Source organism: Oncorhynchus clarkii, chromosome 2, assembly GCF_045791955.1.
Source record: "Oncorhynchus clarkii lewisi isolate Uvic-CL-2024 chromosome 2, UVic_Ocla_1.0, whole genome shotgun sequence".
NCBI lineage: Eukaryota > Metazoa > Chordata > Actinopteri > Salmoniformes > Salmonidae > Oncorhynchus > Oncorhynchus clarkii.
In genome coordinates, this window is record NC_092148.1 from 49,120,521 (window position 1) to 49,138,806 (window position 18,286).

The following is an 18,286-nucleotide window of genomic DNA, read 5'->3' on the forward strand; positions in this document are numbered from 1 at the left end:
ATTGTGCTGACGTTGCTTCTAAGGGGCAGTTTGGAACTCGGTAGTGAGTGTTGCAACCGAGGACAGACGAACAGACCACTCTGCGGTCCCGTTCTGTAAACTCATGTGGTCTACCATTTCGCGGCTGAGCCTAGACGTTTCCACTTTACAATAACGGCACTTACAGTTGACCAGGGCAACTCCAGCAGGGCAGAAATATGACTGACTTGTTGGAAAGGTAGCATCCTATGAAGGTGCCACGCTGAAAGTCATGGAGCTCTCCAGTATAGGCCATTCTACTGTCAATGTTTGTCTCTAGAGAGACCGTGGCTGTGTGCTCGGTTATATACACACCTGCCTGCAACGGGTGTGGCTGAAATAGCCAAATCCACTAATATGTTTCCACATAATTTTGCCCATGTAGTGTATCTAAGTTGCCCTACTGTTTACCTTCTATACTAGCTATTCAAATTAGTAACTAATCAGACCATTATTACTGTTCCAGCTGGCTACATTAGGTATGAAACGTTAAGCGCAGCACATGATTAATAGCAATTTCGCCAGCACCTTGTATATGTGACTCGTTTCAGGAAACTAGGCGTATGGTCGCACATCACTACTTCACATGAGAGGCATTTGAACATTTCTGTTTATTACGTGAGCTGTTCAGTATGTGTTGAGTCCTTTCTACCGCGCCGTTTAAAAAAAAATATATATAACGTTAGCCATCGAGAACTACAAAAGTTTTGCTACTTTTCTAAACATTGATGCCCTGAATTTACCAGGTGCTTTAGACAGATCAGTTGGAAAAAAGTGATTAGCTACTTTCTGCACACGACACGGTCAGTGTGAACCGGAGTAACTTGACAACGCTGGACAAACAAGATGTAGATACAAACAAAACAGAGTTAAATGGTTCCAGTGAAGCATTCATCCTTGTATACGGTTGAGAGTTGTGCAGCGGTCTAATGCGCTGAATCTCAGTGCTAGAGACGTCACTGTAGACCCTGGTTCGTTCCCGGGCTGTATCACAACCGGCCGTGATTGGGAATTCCATAAGGCACAATTGACCCAGCGTTGTTCGGGTTAGGGTAGGGTTTGGCCGGGGTAGGCAGTCCTTGTAAAAAAAATAACTTGTTCTTAACCGACTTGCCTAGTTAAATAAAGGTTACATTTAAAAAATGGAGTCTAGCTACATTTTCTGATATTATAATTTTGTCAAAGTCGTTTTCATTGCAAGTTCAAGCGTATTGGGGGAACGTTACGTGTGTGATGTGTAGTAATATTATTTGAATCAGAAATCCATTTTCATTCTTAGTTATAGCTAACTAACATTGAACCTGGTTGGTTAGCTTTAGCCACCTGCAGATTCATACTACAGCTATGACAATGTTTGTATTGGTTAGTAGTAGTATGTGTTGGGATTATGTCAGTTCATTGTTTAGCTAGCTACATGACGCAACAAGTTAGCCAGGTGTGTCTGGGGTGATTACTGTCATCTCTTGTATTTCATGAACATGTGTACAATTGTCTACACAATAGTGACCCATCCACTTTATTTAACCAGGCAAGTCCGTTAAGAACAAATTCTTATTTTCAATGACGGCCTAGGAACTGCCTTGTTCAGGGGCAGAACGACAGATTTTTTTATTTTTTATTACCTTGTCAGCTCGGGGATTCGATCTTGCAACCTTTCGGTTTCTAGTCCAACACTAACCACTAGGCTACCTGGCGCCCCATTTAGGTAGATGTGGCTGGGGGTTATAGCATCTCCTTCACATGACCCATCAATTTAGACAAGTGTGTCAGGTAAGCGTCATCTAATAACTATAAAATATTTATCTGGACACTTTGTTGTTGATATTGCTACTATGCAAGTAACCATTGCAGTATACTGTTTACACCGTGTGTAATCCTGGCATGTGACAAATCAACTTTATTTTATTTGACATTGTGTTTACCAGAGACTGTAATGTGAAGAACATGACCTGCACCAAAGTCAGATTAGGATATAGGCCAAGGATTAGATAGTGTACTTTTACCTGCAGTTTTTCCTTATTGTAAGATACTACTTTCACCACTTTTAGTCTTGAAATCGTTGGTTGTTTACTACACTACCTTACTCACTCTGTTTAGCACATGGCCTCACGTGTGAATCCTTAAAGAGATGGGTGGGGCTAAGACTTGAGATGGTGTGAATGATGCTAAATGGGTGTAGACAAAGATGAACTGTCCAGTAGGTGTACCAAAACATTCAAGGGCCATTTTCTCAAAAGTAAGTTACAAGTTTATCAACTTTCAAAGCAGAATTACTTTCCCAATGTTCTTCAACTGGAGTGTAATGATATACCATTCTCTGAGTCTCTACTTTTATGCAATGTAAAAAACACAATTTTCAGATTTTGCTACATAAGACCGAATCGAGGCGGTCGTCATATATTTCAAATTCTCTCTCATTGACAGACGGGCGAGTGTCATCATGACATTGCGGCACTTTGGGGTGAACACCCACTTGTCTCAATCAATGAGAGAAGATTGTACATAGAGCCAAAAACTGATTTAACTGAATAACAGAGAATTGTCAAAAATTGCAATTAGACATAGAAGTTTAGAAGACGCGTTGTCTTTCAAGTTGAGAATTGAGGAAGTATTGCCAATTTAAAAGGTTGTTCTGAAAATCTCTATGCTACGTTTAACATTACCTACCTAGTAACGCCTGTCAGCCAGCTGGACCAGTAATAATGGTCTAACTAGGCAATACTTTTAATAGCTACTTCTGTACTCAATTCCGTTGCACTGACTATTGGGAAAAGAAACAATGTCACGCCACCTCAAATGAAAACAAAACTGCTATTCATCCAAGCGACACTTCTAACATCCAGCATGTTTTCTACTCCTCCTCCACACCATAATAGACATTAAATGGGTTATGAGGAATAAGGAGAGAGAGAGAGAGAGAAAGAGAGACCGAGAAAGCAGCTCAGAGCAGCTGTTGAAGCAATCCTAAAATACTGGTAAAGGGCCAAATGAATCACCATGTAGCCCACTGGAGGCACAACGAGTGGGAAGGGAGGGAAGAGGGAGGGGGGCACCGACAACAACAGACCCCGGTGGCGAGTCGGAGACGGCTCGGCAAAACTAAGTGGTATTATTATGCCGAGTCCTACTTTACAGAAGTCATAATTGATCGCGCTTCTCCTCTTGGCGATGAAAGACAAAAACACAAGGCTCTCGTTTAGTATGACAGATTAAGGGCCAGCAAAGCAGGCTTTTTATATCTCATGCAGTGGAGGGGGAGAAAACTCTCTCTCTCTGCCTGGTTATGGGTGCTGGTTAGGCTGTTAGCCTGTGTCATGATCATTAGGCAGTAATGGGCAACAAACGCAAGAAAATAGACTGAAAATGGGGAGGTACTAATGGGATTTATTATGTTTAAAAAAATACATCTACCGCATACCCTATTGAACACAACTCTGCTCTAGGACAATGTAAGTGTGGCTAAGACTAAGCATTGCTATTGTGGTGTTGGGTTCTAAAAAAAAATCCCTTTTCCCTACCATCATTTTCATGTTTGTAGATCTGATCTACCCATGAGGTTGGGAGGAGCGTCCGCCCATATTGCTTACACCCATCTGAGTAAGGGCTTGGGGTAGTGGTCGGACGGACACGGAGGTCAGTATACTCACAGCATAGTGGGTGGGTGGGAGGCCGAACAGGAGTTTCTGAGGAGGAGAGGGCCTTTGGTGGGGGGTAGGTGTGTGCCTGGCCATACCCCTGGCTTGACGTGTCGAACAAGACAGAGAGAGCTGGAGGGAAACGATAAATGGTATTTATATAAGCTGTACACTACTAAACATTATATTAGGAGACCTACAGGGGACATGTATTATATGCCAGTGAGAAAGACAGTGACGACTCGGACACAAAATATACACTACATGACCAAAAGGTATGTGGACACCTGCTCAGCAAACATCTCATTCCAAAATCATGGGAATTTATATGGAGTTGTCCCCCCCACACAGAATTGTCACAGAATTGTCTAGAATGTCATTGTATGCTGTAGTGTTAAGATTTCCCGTCACTGGAACTAAGCGGCTTAGCCCGAATCATGAAAAACAGCTCAAGACCATTATTCCTCCTACACCAAACTTCACAGTTGGACTATGCATTCGGGCAGGTAGCATTCTCCTGGCATCCGTCAAACCTAGATTCGTCCATAAGACTGCCAGATGGTGAAGCGTGATTACAGAGTCTAAAGGCAGACAGCTTTACATCACTCCAGCTGACGCTTGGCATTGTACATGGTGATCTTAGGCTAGGCCATAGAAACCCATTTCATGAAGCTCCCGACGAACAGTTATTGTGCTGACGTTGCTTCCAGAGGCAGTTTGGAACTCGGTAGTGAGTGTTGCAACCGAGGACAGTTTTAAGCACTTCAGCAATAGGGGGTTCCGTTCTGTGAGCTTGTGTGGCCTACCAACTCGTGGCTGAGACGTCGTTGCTTCTAGACGTTTCCACTTCACAATAACAGCACTTACAGTTGACCGGGGCAGCTCTAGCAGGGCAGACATTTGACGAACTGACTTGTTGGAAAGGTTGCACATCTATGGTGATTGCATGACTATGTGCTCAATTTGATCCAACTGTCAGCAACGGGTGTGGCTGAAATAATTGAATCCACTAATTTGAAGTGGTGTCCACATACTTTTATAGTGTATGTACTTGTTAGCTTGTTCCCAGATCTGTTTGTACTGTCTTGCCAACTCTTATGGTCATTATCATGCCAATGAGCATAGGATTTTGTACGACAGCACAAACAGAACGTGGATCAGGTCTGTAGTGTGCAAGCTAGGCATGTTGCTTCTGGAAAGCACCAAATACCTACCTTGACTAGAATACCTACCTTTCATGGTCTTAGCGTGGGCGTCGCTGCTGTCCTCACACACAGCATTGAGGAACTCGTCCACCTGCTTGAGGGACAGCGAGTTGTGCAGCGTCTCCAGTGGGTAGATAGAGGGCACCATGGAGCAGCCTTCAAAGCCTGCAGCGGAGAGGAGACACACAGTTGCACCACCCCTCCATCTGATCAAGGAGAAGTGGCGATACAGTAATACAGCACGTAGCCCCTTCCCCAATGGCCCGGGCCACCATTTCTGGTAATTAAACCATCTGACATCAATGTGACGTCACTTGATGGAGAAAGGTAGACATGGGCGTCCAGCAGGACACCGTGCGAGGACCATGCCAAAATCCAGCCAAGTCATTCACACTAAAGTAGCAAGCCATAGAGACTCAACTAAAGACCTGTTTTGCATTGCGAACGGCGTACACGTCCTGCGCCGAGGCCTAGTGTTGTGTGACGACAGCCTTTTCTCTCACTGACTCACACACACACACACACACACACACTGCAGCCCAAAAGAACACCATGATGGAAGCGATATCACCACACAAACACAAGGAATGGATGAGGTCAAGCAATGCATCATCCATCCATCCATCCATCATTCATTCATCCATTTTCCAGAATACATGCATTCAGCCATGCATTTCTCCCCGAACTGTCCAACGTGTTATACATTCTAGTCTTCCGCTGATATGTTAAATCTTCCCCCAACAGACTGACAGTTTAATTGAGATTCATCAATGTGTTAATGTGATTTCTCAAGAGATAGGCCACAAGTAACCAATCAAGTAACTTGGTCAGGACGGACTGCCACCAACCCCAACGATTACACTGTGGTGAAGCTTTGCTGGAGCTTTTGAGTTTGCTGAGCTTCAGCCATAAGCATTTCCAACATCATCATTAAATCTGGGTAAGCCAAGGTCAGAGGAGAACATGAGAGGGTTTTGCCCTGCCAAAGTCTCAGATGACAACGCTAAAGAATATCGACCGTGACTCCTGTGGAAAAGGCCTGTAGCCACAAAGAAATTCAGAAAAAGGTCCTAGGGATCCTGTTAAAACATGTTCTAAGACAACAACAAAAACTTCCAGCTCAGAGTAGGTTTTTAGGATAAGACACTGCTCAGAAACAGAGTCAGGTGTAAAATCAATTCATAAAGAAGGTTCTCTCAGCTGGTAATTACGATAGTTTGAGGAACCGCAAAGGAAGAATTGTGATTGTTGACAATGTTGAAAATATGGGGAATAACCAATCACAGAGGCATCGCCAGCTGTGAACTCTATTGCACGCTTCAGACAAAATGTACATTTCAGTCACTTAGCAGACGCTCTTATCCAGAGCGACTTACAGGAGCAATTAGAGATAAGTGCCTTGCTAAAGGCCACCGACAGATTTTCCACAGTGAATGTAAAACATTCAGATAAACCGACAGATTTTTAGTTTGACACTATCACTTTGCCTACTCTTAATTCTTCCCTAATATATTGGCTTGAGTAACCTTTTTTTTTTTTTACCAAATCTGATACTTTGATAGTATTACTGTTATATCAACACACTCGTCAACTCCCGTTTAAAAAGTCTAAATCGCTTGGGCACAGTAGGCATCAAGTCACTTGCACAAAGCATTTAGATGAAAATGATAGACCCTTCCAACACAATCAAAGTTAACATAGATGCCTTCAAATGCCCAATTTAAGCACATTTTTTAACAATGTAAAATTGCGCTCCAAAAGGGACAACTTGAAATAACATGTAGGTTAAAGAAATAGTAAAAAATAAGTGATCATTTATTCACCTAATGGTTATGAGTTATAAGTATTTAGGCATATCATGTGAAATAGTCCTTGTGAAGTAATTGTCAAAAGCGCAAGATACAGTCGTCGGAAGTTTACATACACTTAGGTTGGAGTCATTAAAACTCCTTTTTCAACCACTCCACAAATTTCTTGTTAACAAACTATAGTTTTGGCAAGTCGGTTAGGACATCTACTTAGTGCATGACACAAGTAATTTTTCCAACAATTGTTTACAGACAGATTATTTCACTTATATTTCACTGTATCACCATTCCAGAAGTTTACATACACTAAGTTGACAGTGCCTTTAAACAGCTTGGAAAATTCCAGAAATGAAGTCATGGCTTTAGAAACTTCTGATAGGCTAATTGACATCATTTGGGTCAATTGGAAGTGTACCTGTGGATGTATTTCAAGTCCTACCTTCAAACTCAGTGCATCTTTGCTTGACATCATGGGAAAATCAAAAAATATCAGCCAAGACCTCATAAATTTTTTTTGTAGACCTCCACAAGTCTGGTTAATCTTTGGGAGCAATTTCCAAACACCTGAAGGTACCACGTTCATCTGTACAAACAATAGTACGCAAGTATAAACACCATGGGACCACACAGCGTCATTTTGCTCAGGAAGGAGACTCGTTCTGTCTCCTAGAGATGAAGTACTTTGGTGCGAAAAGTGCAAATCAAACCCAGAACAACAGCAAAGGACCTTATGAAGATGCTAGAGGAAACAGGCACAAAAGTATCTATATCCACAGTAAAACGAGTCCTATAATCGACATAACCTGAAAGGCCGCTCAGCAAGGAAGAAGCCACTGCTCCAAAACCGTCATAAACTGTCATCATTGACTTTGGGACAAGTCTCTGAATATCTGTGAGCGGCCCAACCAGAGCCCGGACTTGAACCCGATCTAACATCTCTGGAGAGACCTGAAAATATTTGTGCAGCGACACTCCCCATCCAACCTGACAAAGCTTGAGAGGATTTGCAGAGAAGAATGGAAGAAACTCCCCAAATACAGTTGTGCCAAGCTTGTAGAGTCATACCCAAGAAGACTCTAGGCTGTAATCGCTGCCAAAGGTGCTTCAACAAAGTACTGAGTAAAGGGTCTGAACACTTATGTAAATGTCATATTTTCCATTGTTAAACATTTCTAAAATATGTTTTTGCTTTGTCATTATGGGGTAGTGTGTAGATTGATGAGGGGGGGGGGGGGGGGAATATATATAAATCCATTTTAGAATAATAAATGTGGAAAAAGTCAAGCCATCTGAATACTTTCCGAAAGCACTGTAGGTCTAGATTATTTATGGCTTGATTACATGGAAATATCAAAACGTTCTTTCAACAACTCCAAAGCCATAGCATATGGCGCAAGAACCACAGGCATGTTGCCTTTTAGGCCAAATCATGAGGTTACAAACATCTGTAAAATAAGTAGGACTCGTATGACTAGAGAGACATATAAAGCTATTATTTTTACCCTTAAGAGTAGGGGTAAAAGGCTCTATTCTCATCACTTACGACCATTTTTCTACTCTGAGACGCTTCGTGGATACGGCCCCTGACCTATAGGTCTCTTTGCCTTTCCTATCCCTCTCTCTGCTTGCCTCGGTCTGTCTAGCTCCATCGTTTCTTCTCCCAGTCTTTCCACCTCTAGTTCCCCCTCTTTGTGCCGCAGCCTTTCCCCTCCATATGGATATCACATTCAGCTCACATACCAGATGTAGTGAGAGGAGAAGACAATTCTACACTGCACCATTCATTCACTACCTGTGAGACATCGTGGAAGAGACACACAACATAGAACTACACTATATATTCCAAAGTATGTGGACACCACTTCAATATAGTGGATTCGGCTATTTTCAGCCACACCCGCTGCTGACAGGTGTATAAAATCGAGCACACAGCCATGCAAACTCAATAGACAAACATTGGCTGTAGAATGGCCGGTACTGAAGAGCTCAGTGACTTTCAATCATCATAGGATGCTACCTTTCCAACAAACTTCTGCCCTGCTAAAGCTGCCCCGGTCAACTGTAAGTGCTGTTATTGTGAAGTGGAGACGTATAGGTGCAACAACGGCTCAGCCGCAAAGTGGTAGGCCCCACAAACTCACAGAATGGGAACGTGGAGTGCTGAAGCGCGTAGCGAGTTCCAAACCTCCTCTGGAAGCAACGTCAGCACAAGAACTGTTTGTCGAGAGCATCATGAAATGGGTTTCATGGCCGAGCAACCGCACACAAGCCTAAGATCACCATGCACAATGCCAAGCGTCAGATGGAGTGGTGCAAAGCTCGCCATCATTGGACTCTGGAGCAGTGGAAACGCTGCTCCAGACGCTTTACCATCTTGGCAGTCCTACGGACGAATCTGTGTTTGGCGGATGCCAGGAGAACGCTACCTGCTCGAATGCATAGTGGCAACTGTGAAGTTCGGTGGAGGAGGAATAATGGTCTGGGGTTGTTTTTCATGGTTCGGGCTAGACCCTTTAGTTAAAGTGAAGGGAAATCTTAACGCTATACAAATGACATTCTAGACAATTCTGTGCTTCCAACTTTGTGGCAACAGTCTGGGGAAGGCCCTTCATTTTTTAGCATGACAATGCCCACGTGCACAAAGCGAGGTCCATACAGAAACGGTTTGTCGAGATCGGTGGGGAAGAACTTGACTGGCCTGCACAGGGCCCTGACCTCAAACTCATCAAACTAATTTGGGATGAATTGGAACACTGACTGCACTAATGCACTTGTAGCTGAATGGAAGCAAGTCCCTGCAGAAAAAGGGGCGACCAATGCCATATTAATGCCCATGATTTGAAATGAGATGTTCTACGAGCAGGTGTCCACATACTTTAGGTCATGTAGTGTATTTGTGCGGTCGGTTTTTATCCTTGCATAAGCAACACATTACAGGCAGAGTTGGGGGGTAACAGATTTGAAATCTGTTACAAAAAATTGTAACTGTAATCCTTTACGTTACAAGCTAAATTATTGTACTCAGATTATATACTTAAAAAAAACTAGATTACTTTTAAATTCAGAAAGGAAAAAAAAAACTTGTTGTTGTTGTTGACACTACTCTTTTCTCAATGACATTCTATTCTATTCGGCATTGAAAAAAAAGGCACAAGTTTAAGTTTGTTCCACCTGATCAAGTCTGGCCAGAAGACCACTATGATGACACACCAAATGTGTTTAATGGATTGCAGGAATAGGCTTTTGTAGGCTACAGTCCAAGCTATGCCTTCCAATGGTACGACTGCTGTTGGCATCCAAATATTATCCAACTTGAATAAACGCTTGGAGGTAAGGGTGACAGCAGTGGTATAGTCTACGGTGATACGGATATCACTTATTATTATCTACATAGCGCATTGATGTGAATCACACTGCTGCTCTCTCATTTAGCCATTTGTGCTTTACGGATTGTGGTTGTTGTGGATGAATGATCACAATCCAAATGTGTATTTGAACCCAATAATGGTTGAATTGAAGAAGTTTAAGCTGCCTATCAATCATTGTTTTTGAAACCAGTGGACAGCCAGTGAAAATTGTGCTCGTAACAGCTGCACAGTGCGGTCCCAGCCTATGGAATAAAATTGGGGAATTTATTGCTTTATTTAATTAATGATGATAGAAATGTAATCCATAGGCCTAATGGACACGTTCAAACTCGCACACTTTTGATAGACTTTAAAAAGGGGCCATCTGTAGATGCACCATCCATTTTTGGACACACACACATGCAAGTTACCAGACATTTCTGGGGGGGGGGGGGGGGGATAGCCTAGCCCTCACCCTCCAATCCAACAGGTCGCAGACATGCTCAACGGGATTGAGATCAGGGCTCTTTGCTGACCATGGCAGAACACTGACATTCCTGTCCTGCAAGGAATCACGCACAGAACGAGCAATATGGCTGGTGGCATTGTCATGCTGGAGGGTCATGCACCCTTCCTGCAGGCTCATCCTGACCACATGAGGGAGGATGGTGTTTTCCCTGTAACGCACAGCGTTGAGATTGCCTGCAATGACAACAAGCTCAGTCCGATGATGCTGACACACTGCCCCAGACCATGACGGACCCTCCACCTCCAAATCGATCCCAATCCAGAGTACAGGCCTCAGTGTGACGGTCATTCCTTTGACGATAAACACGAATCCGACCATCACCCCATGTGAGACAAAACTGAGACTCGTCAGTGAAGAGCACTTTTTTCCAGTCCTGTCTGGTCCAGCGACAGTGAGTTTGTGCCCATAGGGGATGTTGTTGCCGGTGATGTCTGGTGAGGACCTGCCCTACAACAGGCTTACAAGCCCTCAGTCCAGCCTCTCTCAGCCTATTGCGGACAGTCTGAGCACTGATGGAGGGATTGTGCGTTCCTGGTGTAACTCGGGCAGTTGTTGTTGCCATCCAGTACCTGTCCCGCAGGTGTGATGTTCGGATGTACCGGTCCTGTGCAGGTGTTGTTAAACGTGGTCTGCCACTGCGAGGACGATCAGCTGTCTGTCCTGTCTCCCTATAGCGCTGTCTTAGGCGTCTCACAGTACGGACATTGCAATTTATTGCCCTGGCCACATCTGCAGTCATCATGCCTCCTTGCAGCATGCCTAAGGCACGTTCACGCAGATGAGCAGGGACCCTGGGCATCTTTTGGTGTTTTTCAGAGTCAGTAGAAAAGCCTCTTTAGTGTCCTAAGTTTTCATAACTGTGACCTTAATTGCCTAAGCTGTTAGTGTCTTAACGACCGTTCCACAGGTGCATGTTCACTAATTGTTAATGGTTCATTGAACAAGCATGGGAAACAGTGTTTAAACCCTTTACAATGAAGATCTGTTTAGTTATTTTGGATTTTTACGCATTATCTTTAAAAGACAGGGTCCTGAAAAAGGGTTTATATTCCATTGATTCTTCAAAGATATCTTTATAAACACCTCATGAGTTCAACTGTCACACTCCATGAGAACCCAAAGTATAAGCATATCAAAATGATTGTTTTAACCCTGTTATCATGGATGCTCAGTCCTTGCATCCATAGCTCTGTCTATTAATCTGAGTGTGACTACATTTCTCCAGGCACATCCATCCCTCAGCTTTTCACCGAAAAACAGAGGCGGGGCAACCGTTTTGTTATCGTTTCATCTGTGGGTTTGCCCATTAAAACAGTTCAACAATAGGCTTGAGCATTGATTTCACACATGTAAATAGCACTTTTCAGTAGTGCTCAAAGCATGCCATTCCATGAGCGCAGCATTTAATTTTCAACTCGAATCAATGAGCCCAATCAGTCATCCATGACAACAAAATCATAAACAGAGTAGTCCTTCGTTTTGGGGTTATGCTCAGAGAAAACAATTAGGTTAATCTATACTTCCAAGTCCTATTCTTGAAAATCAAAGGGTATAACATTTATTGGAATGACTGGAATTCTGATAGACTTTGGTTTTTAATGTAAAGATATAATTTAATCGTATTATATGTAGTAGAACACAATGGTTAGAGGAAGTCAAACATCCATATATGGCAGCTATGTAAACTTTAACATGGACTTATCCTGCAATCGAAGTTGTTAAATTGGTAACTGAATAATCAGATTACGTTCCTGAGTTTGGGCAATCCAAAAGTTAAGTTACTGATTACAATGTGGCAGGTAACTAAACTAGTAACTAAACAGATTACATTTTGAAAGTAACCTACCCAACCCTGGTTACAGGTCTTTCACTGATCCGGATAAACCCTGAAATGTGTTTTAACCATTTCTCTCGGTTAATATAAGACATCATGGCAACTGTATTTAGCTTTCAAAGGCCATCATTTATCTTGCCTGCTAGCCAAACTAAAGACAACGTCATTTGCTAGCTAACACAACTCTCAAAGAATTCAAGTTCCCGACAGCTACAAAAATAGCTGGTTTGGCATCTTTAAAAAATCCAGAGCACCTTTAAACAGTCTCGTATTATTTCGGGATTCTTTTGGTCTGGTACATACAGGTACATAAAGTATTCATACCCCTTGACCCATTCAAACTGTTGTGTTACAGCCTGAATTCAAAATGTATTACAAATATTTTTCTCACCAATTTACACACAATACCCCATAATGAAAACATTTTGAAATGTTGCCAAATGTATTAAAAATGTAATCCATAAATTTAAATGTACCTAACGTATTGCCTAAAGGTTGTGAATACTTGAAGAAGCACCTTTGGCGGCTATTAAAGTTGAGAGTCATTTTGGGTGTCTGTATCAGCTTTGCACATCTGGATTTGGGGATTTTCTCCCATTCTTCCTTCCAGATGTTCTCAAGCTATGTTAAAGTTAGATGGGCAGCAGCAGTGAACAGCAATCTTCAAGTCTTTCCACAGATTTTCAAATGGTCCTTCTTGCCCGGACGGCTAGCTCTAGGAAGTTTGAGATATATATATATATATATATATTACATTTTCCAATGATGGAGACCACTGTGCACTTGGAAACTTTCAAACACTCTATAAATTGTTTTATACACTTCCCCAGATATAATTGTGATGAGGCATATATCTTGGAGCTCTATATGGACTGTTCCTTGGACTTCATGGTGCAGCTTCTGCTCTGACATGCACTGTCAACTGTGGGACCTTATAAAGACAGTTGTGTTTGCTTCTATATCATGTCCAAACAATTGAATTGGCCACAGTTGGACTCCAATCAAGTTGTAGTGAAATCAAGAAATTCCCGTTTCCCTTGCCTTTCCATTTGGAGTGTCATAGCAGAGGGTTGTGAATACTCAAATACATGAGATACGCATTTTATTTTCTTCAATACTTTTGTATAAAACCTGAAAACAGGTTTTCACTTTGTCGTTATGGGGGTATTGTGTGTAGACAGGTGAGAAAGAAAAAAACATTTGAATCCATTTTGAATTCAGGCTGTAACTACAAAATGTGGAATAAGTGAAGGGGTATGAATACTTTCTGACGGCACTGTACGTTGCTTTCTGCAAGCATGGCCAACAGAACGTGTGTAACAATCGTAACATGGCAACCTCATATGTCGCTAGCGGTAAATGACCCAAAATGCACTAATGATTTTGAAATAGTACCTTAGATTTATAATATTTAACTGTGCAACTTCACTAGTTTTGAACCCCTCAGTGTTCATATTCACTCTCCACATAATGATGTTGAAACTTTGCTATTTTGTTTCCTGGGTCACAAAATGCCATTTCTGAAGGCTTTTCTTTTGTGTGGGTGGCATCCCTAGTGGTAGGGAGGAGGGAGATCCAAATAAAAAGATGGCGCGAGAAAACATCAGGCTGACAAATTCATGGAAGAGAATGATACTCCATTTACAAGTCTACTAAGGAGAATAGTAATAAAGTATGAAGTATTTCCTAAAATAACTCAAGTGATTTCCTGTACAGCTACAGAGCTCTGGACTGATGTCTAGTACTCTCAAGGGTGGAGATGCGTAGGCACAAAAGGGGGACATCGATTCAAGCTCCAGAAACTCCCCTGAAAAATCGGTAGTTTACTGACAGACCACCGCTTAATTAGCTAACGACCTAGATATTCACCACAGACAGATCTTAGATCTTAAATCTTGTCAAAAGACCAACATATCATTAATGGATTCTCAAATGGTACCTCCCATAGTGCAGTGTCACCATCATTCCAATTAAGTATATCTGAATCAACAATCAGGCAGCAGTCCCAAAAGGACTGTACAATAGTTGTTGGTGCCACTTCCCATTCACCCCCACCTGTTCATAGTGTTTGCTGTGTTACCCCCAACCTAGGGGGTAGCATGCATTGCACTTCACTCAGCAGCAGAAACCCTTCTAGAAGAGGTTTGTCCATGGTCATTCAATAGTAAAGCCATGTAGACTTGCCAACATGCAGAGGCAGTGCTGGTTGTCGTGCAGTTTCCAGAGCAGGGGCTGCACAGAATACGGCATCAGGTACAGCAGCCACAGTGCCTTAGGATTGCCTTTTCTTTTTCTGTCAAGCCCGATAAAAAAAGATCTCGAAATGAAATGAAAGCTGGCAAAAGATCCTTTTGGATGAAAAGCCTAAGCAGCAAAATGAGTAAGGGGTATCGATCCATCGATAGGAGAATGAACACTCCCTTTATAGTTGCCACTGCTGCATTTTCTGGCAGGCATGCAGATAGACAGAGCAAGAGACGGGTTAAGAGACAGACAGGGAAGGAATAGGGCAACAAATTAGACTGATGCCATTCTCATGTAGACAGTGATACCGAGTTAGACAAAAAAAATAAAAATAAATGAAGACAGAAGAGACGGGAAAAAAAAAGGAAAAAAAAGTGGGGAGAGGGAAAAGCAAAACAACAAGCCTGCATTGGCAGCACCCCAGCACTGCATGAAGGGGTGGAGAGGAGGACACGGGAGGTCTACAGAGGGCTGACCGTAGAGGCACTCGGGGAGGTCTTGGCCGGACACCAGCCAGTTCCTGAGGAGGCGCAGGTGGTAGGGGCACTGGTGCAGGTGGTGGGCCATGGCCCTGTCCAGAGAGGCCAGAGGGGGGCAACACAGGAGGGCCGGGTCAGTGACGAGCCCCTTCAGCAGCTGGGCTACAAGATGCTCGTCTAGGGGCTCTGAGGAAGAAGAGGCAGAGCGAGGAAGAGAGCACAGTGGAAGAGGAGCAAAAGAAAAAGACTGTAGGTGGGCCGGTACGTGCATAATGCTAAAGGGGCAGGCGCTCGTTTTCATTCTAAAGAAACAAGGCTACAGGCTCTCATCCACTCAACTGACACATGGAGAAAGGAAAAACAACTGTCCAGCTACAGTTCTCACCATCTGATTATCACGGGGTAATGCTGGGTAATGGGTAATGCACATTGGAAGCCTAAACATGGTAGAAATGCTTACAGGCACGTCAGTCATAATGCCTCTTTCATCTCCATGAGTTACAAGGCTTTTTTTGGACTCCCAACACCACACCTGTCTCAGGAGTGTAGAAGATCACAAAGGGTGATTCTTTCAAGAAAAAACTGAACTACAAAACAAGGAATCAATGTTTTCATGTGGAATAAAAAAAAAAAAGCATTTTTACCTCAAGGGGGAATGTCAGACCATAGAAAATGGGAACACACCTGAAGACCCTATGAGTAGTACCTCATAAATCGCCTCAGAAATACTGTAAACAATTGAACAGACGTAACGATATCTACCGGAGACAAAGATTGGCCCAATGTCAATCTCAAATAGCTCCTTTGATCCAATGCATCATTCATGGCAACACAGTATTGTGCGACTGTGGATGTCTAACTTAGATAGAGGTCAGAACAAAGGCAACAGGTGTTAATGGGCAGATGGAGTGGGTTGGTTACATGAATGAGGGTCTGTTGAGTACTGTAGGTCGGATGAAGAGTTACTGTGCATCAGTAATGGGAAATCCCTGTTTAGCGCCCGCTTGAAAAACATAATCAGACCAAAGAGACACAGAAAAGCCATTTATCCACCCCACCTCTCTTTTAAGTACTGCCAGTTTATATAGCTATTAATTTGCGATGCAGGTCCAGACCGTACTGTATCCAAACCCACCTTTCTACATACTGCATGGGCTGCACTGTTTAAGGCCACCTATAAAAACACTGATCACCGTAGCCATCGCATTGAGTACCAGCAGAAGTCCACGCAAATCTCTGTCAACACAGACACAGAAACCATGTGTGGAATCTCTCCATTACGGAGGCTACGCATAGTCCATCTGCTCCTCATAGTCAGATGATCCAGGCACTTGAATGACATACAATACTGCTATTCGGGAAACTCCCTCAATCCTCAATCTGTTCAACGGAGCGAGAGGAAGAGCAAGGCCCAGAGTCGGCAGTTTGAATGGGTCTCTCCATAAACCAAGCTACAGAAGAAGAAGTCCCAACACATGTATATTTGTTCACTGTCGAACAACGTTGTGCACAAATGCTCACCACTGTTATTTTCCCCCATCGTAGCAGCTCAGCTCCAATAGGTTGGGACAAATCTGACTGCCATCAAAGGGTTCATCCATGCACGACGAACCCATCCAACCCGCTGGATGGTACACTGCTGCCTGGACACCTAGGCCATGCCAAGTACCAATACCTTTAATAGCGCACAGCAAAGTACATAGCAACAAGACTAGCTTGAGACCAGGAAGAGAGACGGGAGAAATGAACGGTTGGTCAATCCCCCAGAAGTTTCCGATGATTAAGTGGCGTGGACACACAAAGCAACACACATACGGCAATATCTCTTCCACAGAACGTTGTAATGTGAATGCCCTTTCTGTCAATCACCAAGTGGTACAGCCACATTTGAACGCCAAAACATGAATTAAAATGAAAGGATATAGACTCAACCCTTCCCTCCATCACCCATCGTTTGGATACTATTATTCCGTAGGTTTAGCACAAACTCCGTTTTCAGTGGGTCAAACTGAAAGGTCTATCACGAGTCGAACAAGAGATTTGACAGTCATTTCACGAGTAAAAAGTTTTTTTTTTTTTGAAGGCTATTCATTTACTTTAAACACGGGTTATCCTAATCTAAAAGTAGACTGGAATGGTGGAGGGGCTAATCGTGGGTTTGAATGAACAAATAGGAGCATGTGAGGACAAGTAATATGTATACACAGCAACACATGGTGATATATCGGAGGGGATATATTCCATATACAAAACACTGAGTGTACGAAACATGCTCTTTCCATGACATAGACCGACCAGGTTAAAAGCTATGATCCCTTATTGACGTCACTTGTTAAATCCACTTCAAAATCGGTGTAGATGAAGGGAAAGAGACAGGTTAACAAAGGATTTTTTTTAATGTGCTGAGACATGGATTGTGTATGTGTGCCATTTAGACGGTGAATGGGCAAGACAAAATATTTAAGTGCCTTTGAATGGGGATATGGTAGTTAGTTGGTGCTTGAGGCCACCGGTTTGTGTCAAGAACCGCAACGCTGCTGGGCTTCTCACTCAACAGTTTCCCGCGTGTATAAAGAATGGTCCACCAGCCAAAGGACATCCAGCCAACTTGACACAACTGTGGGAAGCATCGGAGTCAACACAGGCCAGCATCCCTAGGGGAACGCTTTCGATACCTTGTAGAGTCCATGCCCCGACAAATTGAGGCTGTTCGAGGGCAAAAGGGGTTGCAATTCAATATTAGGAAGGAGTTCCTGATGTTTTGTACACTCAGTGTATATCCATCCTGTAGGAAAATGGTGGATCAGATGTTAACAGATAAATGCAGTGTAGAGGCCGATAAACACAGATGTTGCTAAGAATGAACGTTGAAACCAAACAGATGGAGACAGGACGTCTTGTGAAGTAGAAACTCAAGAGAAATCGAGATCTTGATATGGATGTAATTACGCAGCCAATTTCAAACCCAAAATAGTTCCCCCCCCGAAAGACATGCAAGATATAAAAGGGAAACTAAGGAGTGGCGAGGTATACTTGAAAAAAGGCAGACATACCGTTAGTCGGATGCCTGGCAAACGACACAGAAAATCTCTTTACTGCCGGCATAGAGAACAGCTCTGAGGAAATAAGAAGGGTAACTGGCGTTACTGGGGATACATGCTACCTGTGCACATGCCTGTATCTAGTG

The 18,286-nt window shown here is 43.0% G+C and overlaps 1 protein-coding gene across 11 annotated transcripts in view; it reads right to left on the minus strand.

Moving 5' to 3' along the window:
• Positions 1–18,286, minus strand: part of LOC139368777 (inositol hexakisphosphate and diphosphoinositol-pentakisphosphate kinase 1-like) — a 73,864-nt gene that overhangs the window by 2,747 nt on the left and 52,831 nt on the right. For 5 of the 11 annotated variants that reach the window (XM_071108182.1, XM_071108174.1, XM_071108165.1 and 2 more), the window contains 2 exons: positions 4,886–5,023; positions 3,666–3,785 (listed from right to left, as the gene is read on the minus strand). In XM_071108182.1, the coding sequence (XP_070964283.1) occupies positions 3,666–3,785; positions 4,886–5,023 (258 nt within the window). Of the gene's footprint in view, positions 1–3,665; positions 3,786–4,885; positions 5,024–15,096; positions 15,286–16,443; positions 16,751–18,152; positions 18,216–18,286 lie in introns of those variants that run through there. The other 6 variants (XM_071108147.1, XM_071108129.1, XM_071108138.1 and 3 more) reach the window with 3 other exon arrangements.